General features: G+C 31.0%; 2 protein-coding genes across 2 annotated transcripts; both read right to left on the bottom strand.

Annotated features, from left to right (window-relative positions):
- Positions 1 to 873: 873 nt before the first annotated feature.
- Positions 874 to 1985, bottom strand: F4817DRAFT_319167 (uncharacterized protein; the record flags this gene model as incomplete). The annotated part of the gene is made up of 2 exons (XM_049301022.1): positions 874 to 960; positions 1023 to 1985. The coding sequence occupies 2 exons, from the start codon at positions 1983 to 1985 to the stop codon at positions 874 to 876; spliced, it is 1050 nt and encodes a 349-aa protein (XP_049155880.1).
- A 160-nt stretch (positions 1986 to 2145) lies between these two features.
- On the bottom strand, positions 2146 to 5338 carry F4817DRAFT_229190 (uncharacterized protein). Its single transcript, XM_049298898.1, has 2 exons — positions 4083 to 5338; positions 2146 to 4030 (listed from the first exon to the last, which is right to left on the bottom strand). Exons 1-2 carry the CDS (start codon positions 5178 to 5180, stop codon positions 2306 to 2308), a joined length of 2823 nt encoding a protein of 940 aa, XP_049155879.1. The 5' UTR covers positions 5181 to 5338; the 3' UTR covers positions 2146 to 2305.
- Positions 5339 to 13077: the final 7739 nt, after the last annotated feature.

Raw genomic sequence — 13077 nt, 5'->3', positions numbered from 1 at the left:
CAAACACACCAACACCCCCCCCCCAAAATTGGTGGGTTAATTTTTATTTTTCAACGCGTCCGCCCCCCCCCCCCGCGCCAAAAATAAAACCCCCCCCCCCCCCCCCCCCAAAAAAAAAAACGACATCAACAATGTGCCCACCTACACCGTGCCGTCAGTCTTTACAGCGGCTACCAACTTGCCCTTTTCTTTGATTCTGTCTAAGCTTCCAGATCACCTGGAGTCTTCTATTTTCGGTTACTTGTTTATGGGTCACGGCGATTTCATCACTTGATCGGGTCTAGCTCATAGGGCACACACACGAGCACAGGGACGCAACGCAGGGTATTATACTGGGGTATGACACTAGGTCATAACACTGAGTTATGGTTCGGACCCGCCTTTAGCGCACACTCGTTTGCATTGGTTGCTAATTATAGCCAATGTTTACTTTTCCATGTTTACTTTGCCAATGTACCACTCGCGTCTCACCTGTAGCTGCAACTCCATGTTCCCTCCGTAGATGCATCTCCGTAGATGCATCCGTAACTGCAGACATACAGAGGTATGCCGGCGGCTTACAGGTAACTAGACTGTTATAGGTTGTTAAATACCTCCGCGAGATACTCTTTATCTAACAAGCCAATAACTTGCTGATGAGCAAGTAGGTAAGCGAAAACCTCCTGCTTGTTGGCTATATCGTCCAGCCTGGCCAGTAATTCCTGCAATGAAAGCTGATGGTATTTGACTCCCACCCCTTTGGCAATCCCTCGCAGGTGCATATAGCACGGCGTCTCCGCTGTGTCAGCCCTCCAAGTAATATATTCCTGGATCAAAGCTAAGCTATCTTGTAGGCATCGTCTCTCACAGCTAGTGGGAGTAGACAACCAACTCTCAGGTGTCATCTGGCTGCAACCGCAAGGATGACGAGGCTCGTTCCTGAGTTGAGGCGCTATTAGGCAAAGGCTTGGGTGGTTTAAGCTGTGATTATACCTATTGTTATTGCTATAAGTTACGTTTAAACTTTCCGAGCTGCGTCCTACCGGAGCGGTATTGCTAGCGTTGTTATCTACGCTGTTCACAAAAATACTCGACTCCTCACTCGATGACACATCGTTTACCCCCAAGTTCTCTGCCGTTAGGGGTCTTTGATATATTTTAGCTGTGGCTTCGTCTGGGTTGCTAGTTATTATCGTGTTTCCCCCTTCGCCGATTGGTGTTGGAGCCTTTGGTAGCAGCTTAGACGTAGTCTCGGCGTGCGATTGCCCCTCAAACGCAGTCACTTCAGCCTCGAAAGCCCCAGACGTGCGAGTGTTGTCATCGTGTAGCTGGGTATCAATAATACCAAAGCAATTCACCTCTAATCCATTCGCGACTAGCCACCCAGGGTCAATATCCTCATAAGGGAGGATAAGGGACCCCTTCCCCCTGCCTGTCGCTATACCTAAGACGCCGTTCCTGGCGGCCCTAAGATCTGATGTGGTTATCTCCTTGTCTAGGCGTATCCCACGACCTCTTTGCATAAGACGTCTACGTATCTGGTAGTTCATCCTGCCTTTGGCCTCGTCCCAGCTCCATACACACTTAGCAAAAGACTTCAGCGCATCCAAAAACGAGCGCGAGCCTCTAAGCCGATCAGGTAAGCATCTTACCCAAGACAAGGCATCTAATTCATGCCTCCAACTGTGATTAATGGCATGCAGAGACTTGGCCTTCCTTTCCTTATCGCTGCGATAGGCCTTTTGGAATGTGATCTCATCCCGGAATAGGTCTTGGAAGGCGTCATACGAATAACCTGCTGCTTTGTGTGCCCGAACGTCCTCGGCCACGTACTGCAGCAGTTTATCAAAACTTTCTTCATTCGCCTTAGCGCATTGATAGGCGTCACGTATGATAGCCACCTCGGCGGCAAACCTGTCTTTATCATCCCCAATATTTTCAATATACGGGATAAAATCGAGTAGGTTTGGATATTGGAGTTGACGGTGGTAAAGCTTAGAAGCCATAGTATTAACTAGCAGCAATCAATAAAGCTAAGCTATGTTTACGCAATGATTTGCAATATCATAATAAGGCAAGTTGACCACCATAAACCCGTACCGCCCGAGATCCCTAAATACATAAGCTAAAAACAAAGGAACAAAGAGGTAATAGAGGCGGCAAAGTCCCGGGAAAGGGCCGGGACTTTAAGCACAAGGGATTATTCGTCAAAGATGCTTAACTTGCCTTGCTGCTCTTGCAGTATTGCCGTTATCTTCAGCCAAAATGGCGTTATAGTATCGATGATACCATCCGCCTGACAGCTTTCCAAAGCGCTATCGCGTAGCTACCACTCTTCATTTTCGTCATTCTCTTCTCCAACCACCCCGTACAGCCGCTGACCCTCCTCGCTTTCGATAATTAGGCCATTTTCGTCATGTAATACAGGCAAATCCTGCTGTGACGATACCCGAGCAGGTCGAACGATCTTAGCGTTAAAGTCGTCGATTTTGCTATTTGCCAGAAGCTCTGCCCCTATGTGCAAAATATCTGGCGCGTCGAACGGGGCTTGCGTCGCTGTAGACTCATCTACACGCCTTTTGGTATTACCATCGCGGTATAATTTGCAGGCATACTCCATAACCTCATTAACGGTAGATACTGCTGAGTGCTGGCCACTTTGACTAGAATGAAACGTGTTCTCTAGGCTAACCCGGTTAGCCGCAGTATACGGCCCAACAACAGATAGGCGGTTAAAAATAACAGATGTATTACGAGTCGAGTTTTTGTTATTTTTAATATCAAGGGCAAACGCGTTATTGACGTGCTCCAATGCTAGGTCGATAGCTTTCCAGCCACTCCCAGCGGTAGTACACCGGACAAGACCCGACCGGAGAATACCCGTAGCTAACTCTGGATCGGAGACATCTGGGTGAAGGAGCCAGGCAAAGTACAACATTTCCGGACCGTAATTGCTCGACTTTCCGCCGTAGAAAAAGAGCGGCAATTGGGGTATAATTTGCCGCAATACGCCATAGTCTCCAAGTTGGACAGCAGTTACCATCATTAGCAAATAGCTAATAACTACCATATATCGACAACAGCTTCGGAAATTAACGTCGATAAAGCTGTTTTGCTCATCTATATATTCACCAGTCCAGGCTTGAGGGCTAAATATTCGGTTTTGTATAGCCGATAGCTTGTCTTCTAATACCTTAGGGGCGATTTCCTTTAAGACCTCGCTAATGGATTTAGAATCAACACTGCTTTCCGGCAAATCACCTGCGCAAATAAGATCGTCTATTAAAAAAGCGAAGATGCGAGCGTTAAAGGCGTCCCGTAACAGAGGCAGGGCTTGGTGGTACTTGACGCGGTCTTTCCCAATATGTTGACCACGGTCAAAAAACTGTACGTCCTCCAGGACCAACGGATCCCAAAACGTGCGAAATATCAGCTGCACGAAGTTTAGCATGATATGAAAAAACGCAGGGACAGGGACCAGCCATTGCTTTCGATCGTAAGTCTCCCCGGCTTCAAGCTGGGTGGCTACAATAGCTCGAATATAAGAGGTGGTCTTTTGGTCTCCGTGTATGATTGCTAACCGTTGGTCGTATTGGCTATAATCGAGCAGGCTGCGAAATAGCTTATCATGAACTCGGTAAACGCCTGATATTTCCCCCTCGTTTTCATTGATAGCAGGTGTTTGCACAATATAACTGACATTATGCTTAGGCCTGGCAACCCTTGGAAAAGGGGCAACGTTTTTAAGGGCGCCCATTTTAAAAATCGATCGAATTGAGTCGACTACCAAATATTTAATAGCCTTGGCTTCGCATTTCGGGGGGGGGATGAGGTAAGTAGCCAGCCATTTTTTCTGAAATGATACTGTTGCACGCCATTGAGACTGAAGAAACGGGCCATGCACGTCAGGGCTGGCTATAATAAGACAGTTGGTTAGGTTCTGCATAATGTCTTTACGGCCTAAAGCCAAATCCCGAACGCTATCTTTAAAATTGAAGTTATCGTAAACAAATACGGCATTTGGGTCGTGGGCAATGCGCTTAAGACTATCCTATCTTCTATTAGCCTGATATATCGGCTAACCTAGGGCTATCAATACCAACTTTTGCTTGATCAGCCATTTCTTTTAGTCGCGTGAGAATACTCTTATATCCCAAACATACGCCAAACTGAGCCAACGTTTCTATCACCCGACGTTGTACCCCACTGCTATGAAGGTATATGCCGATAGATACAGGTAGCATATTGCTTCGCCTAGGCGCGTAGGCGCCTAATAATAAGGCAACAATCATATATGCCCTAGCCTCATGTGAAAAGGCAGTGTTGGTTTTGGCCGTCATGTACGACATCTGGCCAGCTCGCTCGTTGGCAAGGATAGCTGTTAATAACGCACTAAGCTTAGGTGCTGTAGCTAGTATTTGAGGCCAAGAGGACCGGTGGGCGCTATTAATCCAATCCGTATTGCAGATATCTTTGACAGCACACGGCTCATTACCTTCCGCAACAAATGATTTAGGCTCGAACATGCCAAAGGCAGGTTGACACACCAAAGCAGAGAGCTCCCTCCGGAGCTCGAATGCGTAATCTTCGTCCTTATTGCTCTCATCACTATTGCTCTCATCACTATTGCTCTCATCACTTTTATCATTTTTGTTAATGCCCTTGCCCTTGCCCTTGCCCTTGCCCTTATTTCGAATGTGTATTTCAACGCCGGCTTCGTTTAAACGCTCTTGGATTTGAGGGTCTTTAAGTATTTGAACCATTTCGCGAATTCTCCTGCCGCTGCCCCTCGCATTCGCTGCCTTTGTCAAAAGCCATCCCTTTATAAAGCGATTAAAGTTATAGCCATGGGTCCGGTTCTGCGTCTTCCAGTATTCCAACGTCTCAGCTGCAATCACTTCTGGCGTCTGCTTGAAAGCCGGTGCGGGGTTCTCGGCGGGGTTTTCGGCGGGGTTTTCGCTATTACTCTCGCTAGATTCATTGTTGGGGTTATCATCTGCCTCTTCTTCAGGGACAGGTATAGGCGGTATAGTATTAGGAGGATTGGTTGAACTAGACGCATGAGCCGGTATAGCTGTACTTTCGCCATATAATAAACGGCGTCGAGGGGGTTGAGGGGGCCTGCGACGTTGAGGAGGGGAGGGCAAAGGAGGCAATAATGGCGAGGTTGGAGGGGGAGGCGACAATGGCGAGGTGTCCATGATTACAATTATAATGTAATAATGATAATAATATAATTGATAGATATTATTATATTATAAATGATTCAATATTAATTGAATGTTAAATATTGCAATTGCAATTATTGTAGGTGGTTATTTGTAAGGGTAAAACTTTTGGAAAACAGGAACGATTTTTAATAGGGACGTGTCCAGAGTGACCTCAGACCAGAGTTTTGAAATTTTTGGGGGGGGTTGTGCCGGGTTGTGATTGGTTGGGGGTGGGTGTGGCTGGGGAGGTACAACCCCCCCCAAAAAAAAATTTCAAAAATCTGGTCTGAGGTCACCTGAGATAACTAAGGTAGTACATACTACGGTTGACCAGACAAGCCATTGTGCCAAAATGAAAAAAATAATCGCACACTAAACTAAAGTTGGTAGGAGGTCACTTGCCACAATTTAGAAAATATTAAATATATACTTTTAAACCTTATTACGGTTTATTGTAATAAGATTATTTACTTAACCAATATAATGTAAAAAATTAACCAATTAAATTAAAAAATTTAATTATTAATTTAATTGTTAATTTAATTATTTATTTAATTTTTAATTATTACATTTATACATTTAAATAACTTTATAATTTTAATAATTATAACATTAAAATTAATATCATTTTATAACTTTAATTAAAACGAAAATAAATATTTAAATTACATATTTATATAATATATTATTATTAAAATATTTAAAATTTTTTAAAAACAATCGTTTTAAAAAATATTACGTATACGTATAAGTTTTTAAAATAATAAATATTTAAATACGAAATAACTTTTTATTTTTTTTAAAATACGCGTTTTTTTATTGGTTAAATTTTACACCGCTCGTTTAATAATATTTTTATTTATTAAAATGGTAACAATGTTACCGTATATTACATAATACAAAAGGTAAAAAATAATAAGGTAATTCGAATAAAATGGTTTAATTAATTGGTTTTAATTAAATAAAAAAAGGTAAGAGATTTATTAAATAAAGAATATTTATTTACATATATATAAATTAATTTTTAAACAATATATATAGGCATAACTTTAATCATATGACATGATCATATAATTAATATCCCATCATTAACAACTTTTCTTTTCTTCTTGTATTGCTACGTAATCACGCCTTTAAAACCAAGCGCCCAAACGTAAATTTAAACGTAAGTTTTACGCAATATAAAATCGCCTTTTTTTTGTAAATTTTCTTTTTTTTTTTTAAATTAATTTAAACTAATACTATTTTTTATAACAATAATCTTTTTTATATATTTATAATATTTATTAAATATTAAATTAACATATTTATAAAATAAGTAATTTTGTGTTAATAATATTATTATGTTATAATTAATTAACGGCTTGGTGTCGCAGGTAATAAAACATATTGCTATTATTTTAAAACAAATAGTAAATTAATTTCGGATATTTATTTTACCTTTCGTTTAACATACGGTAATTACTTTAACTAAATGTTAACGTTATATTAATAGCCGGAAATTATACATTAATATACCGATTTATTATTGTTAATTTGTAAAAATAGTTATTAAAACTTAAATTAATAATTTAAATATTTGTCTGGTATATATTGTAATATGCATTATATAATTATTTATTAATATTTTTAAAATATTGTTAAAAATACGCAGTAAAATTTAAAAAAATACTTATAAGAAATAAAAAATAAAGGTTAAATAAATAAAGTCCGCACGATTTAATAACGCCGTAAAATTATTTAAAAACAAAATAATCGTTTGGTAAATATTGCCGAAAAGATTTACATTAAATTAAAAAATGCTGTTGTAAAAATTTGGTTTTTTTGCAAAATAACTAAAACGTTTTTTACGTAATTTTTTAAAATACGTTTTGAAATATATTTCGATTTATATGTTAAATATTTTCTTTGTTAACGGCCTTTTTTTTTTTAATAAGTAAACGATTTTTGTAGTTATTTTTTAATAAATTTGATATTTGTTTTGTTGTTTCCGTTAAACATGGGATTGCTGTAATAATAGACTGGAAATAAAAGTTTTTATTAGGTTTTAATATTTCGATAACGTTTTTTGGTTACGTTTTTTAATTTTTTTTAACTTAACTTTATAACTTTATAATAAGGCAGTTGGTATTAATAAATGTTTTTAGTGCTTTATTAACATTTAATTTAATTATAGCGTTGGTTAAGTTATTTTTTTCATAAATTTATTTAATATTATTTATTTTTTGTTGTTTATATAATTGTTGTAATGACATTATATTAATTATTAGTTGTTTTTTTTTTGTTATTTTAAGTTTAACGATATATTTGTAAAGTAAAAATAAATTAATATATACGATTATTAAGATGGGTGGGAGTTTTAGTTTTTTAAAAATTGACGTTACCGTTATGCCGATTGTTATAGCTATATTTATGCCGTAAATTATGGCGTATATTTTATTTGTTAAAACGTTTTTAATAACTTGTTTACATTTTGTTAAATTCTAGTAGATTAGGTTATTTTTCATGGTAAAAATCTCGTTATTGTTGGTTTTGTTAGCAATAAATATTTCGTAGCTGATTTAAAAATTTAAATCTTTATTATTTGTAAATAATTTGTTTATAAAAATAAATATTTTAGTTATTGTTAAATTTAGTAGGACGTATTAGAGGTTACGTTAAAGATTGTTAAGTTGCCATTAAAATTTCCTATTAAATTTGGTAATTTCGTCTTTATCCGGTTTTTAATGCTGCGTTGTCTTAGATATATCGAACGTTACTTTTAGTTGGTATATAGTAATTATATAAATACCGCAGGTTTTTTACTGTACGTATTATTGCAATGTATTTACGTTAACTTTTATAATTTTAATTTTTTTGCCTTAATCTTTTTGGCGTAAATAAATATTACCTTTTAAATTTTTTAATATTATGTATTTATTAAAGATTATAGCGTCTTTTTCTGTAAGGTACGATTTAAGTTTCGTTATTAAGTTTACTTTTTATATCTTTTCGTTTTTTAGTTTATTAAATATTTCGTTTAATATCCTTAACGTATTATCCGTTTATATTACAATTAATCCAAATAGTTTTGTTAAATTTAATATTAAGAAATATAGGTTATATAATAATATGGTTATAAAAAGTTTTTTTTTATGGTGTTTAAAGTATGTAAATCATTAATATATCTTTATTTTGGGAATTTTGTAAAAGGGTTTAATCATAGTTATTACCGTTATTTTGGGGAATATGTGCTTTAGTTCTTTTGGTAATTTTGTAACAATTGTCCGGTTTAGGTTCGTACTAAACTGTGTATACGTTTAAGTTACGTTTTGTAACCATATTATAATTTCCTTATCTTTTACGGTTAAAGAAAATATAAACGCAATAACGATTTACTGGCTAAAACGTTATATTGTTAAAAATTGGATAAATATTGCTTTTTTGCCTTTATTATTATATTTTTATATAATAAATTTTAATTTTTTATATGGTTTATTAATTACTTTTCTTTTAATTTTATAAATAATTTTTAAGTTAAATAAACGGATATTTTTGTGTTTTTTTTTATTGTATTATTTAAACAAAAATACGCCTTTTCCAATTAATCTTTCGACTTTTTATTTATCGGATTTCTTAAATAATTATTTTAACGTGGTAATTTTTTTTTCCTTACAAAACTTTACCGCAAATTTTACGTTTGCGATTTTTTTTAAGGATGAGTAATTTACATTATTGGTTTTTTTAGGCTTATTTTTATTACTTAACGGTTATCCCCGTAATTTTTTAACTACTAGTGCCTTAATTTTTGGCATAAAATCGTTTGTTATATCGTTAAAATTAAGATTGCAATCGGAATCGTCGTTTTTGTTATTTAAAGGATTGGTTGTTTCGTTTTAATAATAAAGTTTTACGGCAATAATGTAAAATTTAACTGGTTTATCGTTAACTTTAACAACGCACGCCTTATTATTGCGCGCAATAAACTTGTAAAATCTTATCCAACCTTTATTTTTTTGATATATTTGTACTTTTAATTACAAAAGGAATTTTAATATACTTATTGTACTCGGTCCATTTTTCATACCTAATGCATTGCTCATTTATTGCCGTGTTTTAAACTTTTGTACCTCTTCCATTGTTTTTCGCATAACTGTAATACGTATTACCATTAAAAAAGTAAATAGCAAATTTTCGGCCAATTTAAGGTATGTACCGAATATAAATAATATAAAAACAAAACTATTTGGTCTTATTATATCGTTAACCGCTTTAACAACTATTTATAAAACGTAATATATATTTGTTTAAATGCCTTAAAAATTTTTTAATATAACCTTATATATACGTTATATTAATCCGTAATACCGTTTTAACTACCCGATCAAATTATATACTTTAACTAACACTTTTTCGGTCATAATTAACAATCCCTTTACGTTAACTACAAATTTATTTGCAATAAAATTTATACCTACATCAAATATAAGTTTATCAAACAATCCGAAATAACTATCCATCCATATCATTCTTAACATATCCCAAATATACTTAGCAATCATATTTTTTAAGAACTTCGCTGCTTAAAACAACATTACCTCATCAACAACATAAAACACCGGTTTATTTTTAATATACATTACATTAACGTATACATTATAATTAAAATTAATATTATTTTTTATCGTAAACTTAAACCTTCCCAGTGCATTTCCGTACATCTAACATTAATAATAATATTTATTAATTTTTTTAATAACAGTTTTATTTAATTTATCGTATCTTACTTTATTCAAAATATTATGGAATTGTTTTGTTACAAAATGGCCAAATTGTTAATAAATCTGGCAAAATTCGGTTTCCGTAAAGTAACAATATACAACTATTTATTTTCAATTATCCAGTAAAAACCATAAATATCCCCATTTTCAAACAATAAAATAATTTTTTTTTTTATAAGTTAACACATTTTCCACATTATTAAAAAATATACCAAATTGGTCCATATCTTTTAAACATAATAAAAATAATATATTAAAAGGCATAATATAAAATAAAATGGTCCCAAATAAAATAAACACACAAGCAATTCCCAGGTTTCGCTGGTTTAAATTGTCACCGAAACAAATCAAATAACGTCCAACCGTTACTATATCCATCTTAATATAAAGATGCGTTTATTATAAGGTTTACATCTAAAGCTTTCCTCCTATTAATACGCCTACTGCCCTTATATCGGGCAATATACCTTAAAATATACGTAAATATCAGTTCTCTAAGTAGAAAACTGCTAAAGTTTCGGAATGTTTTAATTCGCTAAATACATCCGATCTTATAAACGCGTAATATATAACTTAATTTACAAAAATACCTGCCACTTAATAACCGTCAATTTCACCATATATTATAAAATATTGGTCAAAAAGTGGTAATATCCGATATTTATCCAACAAATCGCCATCATATTCATACTCCAAAAGCCATATATTATAATCGTTTCCTTCGCTTTTATCATTATATTTGTCATCAACACCTTTATACTTAATCAAAAATCTCTTAAAATTCTCTTCCGTATTTCCAAATCTTTACTTTTATACATATTTTCGCCACTATCTATACTTTCTTCGTCACTCTTCAGCAAAATACTTTATAAACCAACATTTAAACTTTTTACATACAAAACATTTCTTTCCGCTGTTGCATTTATTGTAATGCTTTTCCTACAGTCTATTCTAACAAGGTTATAATTACTTTAAATACTTATTATTCTAATACGTTTAATTGGTTCAATATTAAATATTTATTTTTATTATTTAATCTTTTTAAATTTAATATTTTTATACAATTCTAATTATATTTTAAAATTTGGCGTAAAAACTGTTAAACGTAATTGTTAAACATATTAATATATTATTAAACGCTAAATATCTTTATATAATATTAAATATTTTTTATATTAAATAATATTTATTAATATAATTAATTGCTATTTCCTTATATATACGTTAAATTTTTAAAATAAGTATTTTAAGGTATATTACCAAAGTATTATTTAAATTTTTATTTATAATATTATAAATAATTATTATTATAAATTTTTATATATATATTTGCACATTTTTTACGGTATAAAATATATTTTTAAAACGAGTAACCATTTCTTAAAAAGTTAATCTTTTTTTTATAAAATAATTATAATAATATTATAATATACATTTTTTTAATATTATAAAAAACGTTTTATAATAATTGCACTTTTCTATTTTAATTTTATTATATATATTTTTAAATATTTTTATTTTTTTATTTAATATATTATATTTTTTTACTCTAAATTTATTATTATTATAGTTATATATTTTAATAAAATTAATAAGTATTTATAATAAATTAGTTTAATTTATTTAAAATTGGCTTTTAAAGTATTAATTTATATAATATTATATTAAAGGTTAGTATAAGAAAAGTTGGTATAAAAAGGATTAATATAAAAAAGATTGGTATAAAAAAAAATAATTTATAAAATATTAATATTTTTAAGGTTAAAAAGGTTAATATAATTAATACGGTTAATATTTTTTTACTAATAGTTAATATATCAACTATTAATACCTTCTTTATAAAAGTTAATATATTTATATTTAAGGTTAATATATTTAAAATTAACTTATTTAATTTTAATATTTTCTTTATTAACCGTGATATATAATTATATAATAACTTTATATTAATAATAAATAAACATTCGACTAATTGTTTACCAAAGGTAAATATATATGCGGTTGGTTTGTTAAATGCCGAATTATATATAGTTAATTTATTTAAAGTTAAACAAATTAATATATATATACCCGACTTGCCGGAAGCGGATACGAAGATAGTTATTAAATTGTTACCGGTAACAACTTTTTATATGTTATTTGTTTAAATCTTACTTTTAAGTAAAGTGTTAACTTGTTTATATAATTTAATAAACCAATTACTTTTCGATTATTTTTTAGTTTTATTACCCTTTTACCTTTATCTATTAATTATTTTGGGAATTTTATTAATAAATTTAATTATATCTTTAATATTGGTTAATTTAATCTTTTTAATCCGATTATTAGTAAATTTAATAATTACGGTTGTTATATTAATATTATAAATTTATTTATTATATTTTTTAACTTTTTAACATATTATAAATTTAACATTAAAATAAATATATTTTTTTTTATATAATTTTTTATTATTTCTTATAAAAACGCCGGGAAATTTTTTATATTTAATATATTATAAAACTTTTAATCAAATGGTTTATTTTTAAATATATATAATTTATAATTTATAAAATATTTTTTTATATTTTTTTTTAATAATCGATCGATTTTATTAAATATTATCACGTTTTAGCTGTTAAAATTTGTTTGGAACGTATCTTAAAGATCTTTGTTATATTAATTATTGTTATATATAATAAATCTTTTTATATAATATATATTTATAGTTTTTAAATTTATCTTTTTAATTTGGTTTATATTTAAATCGTTATTTTTAAAATTATCGTATATATACTTTTCCTAATTAATATGTCTTCTTTCTATTACCGTTATTTTAAATTGTAATAAAATTTTAATAAATTTTTCTTTATTATTTTATAATTAACCTATAAGTCAATTATTAATTAATGTTAAAATGGCAACAATATTACTGTATATTATGTAATATAAAAGATAAAAAATAATAAAATAATTTAAATAAAATGGTTTAATTGGTTGGTTTTAATTAAGTAAAAAAAGGTAAAAGATTTACCAAATAAAAAATATCTATTTACATATGTATAAGTTAATTCCCAAACGGTATGTATAAGCACAACCCTAGTCATGTAACATGGTCACATGACCGATGTCCTATCATTATTTTTATT

The sequence above is a fragment of the Daldinia loculata genome (genome assembly GCF_022478755.1).
Source record: "Daldinia loculata strain CBS 113971 unplaced genomic scaffold F4817scaffold_55, whole genome shotgun sequence".
Lineage (NCBI taxonomy): Eukaryota > Fungi > Ascomycota > Sordariomycetes > Xylariales > Hypoxylaceae > Daldinia > Daldinia loculata.
This window is presented reverse-complemented; position numbering and strand designations above follow the sequence as displayed.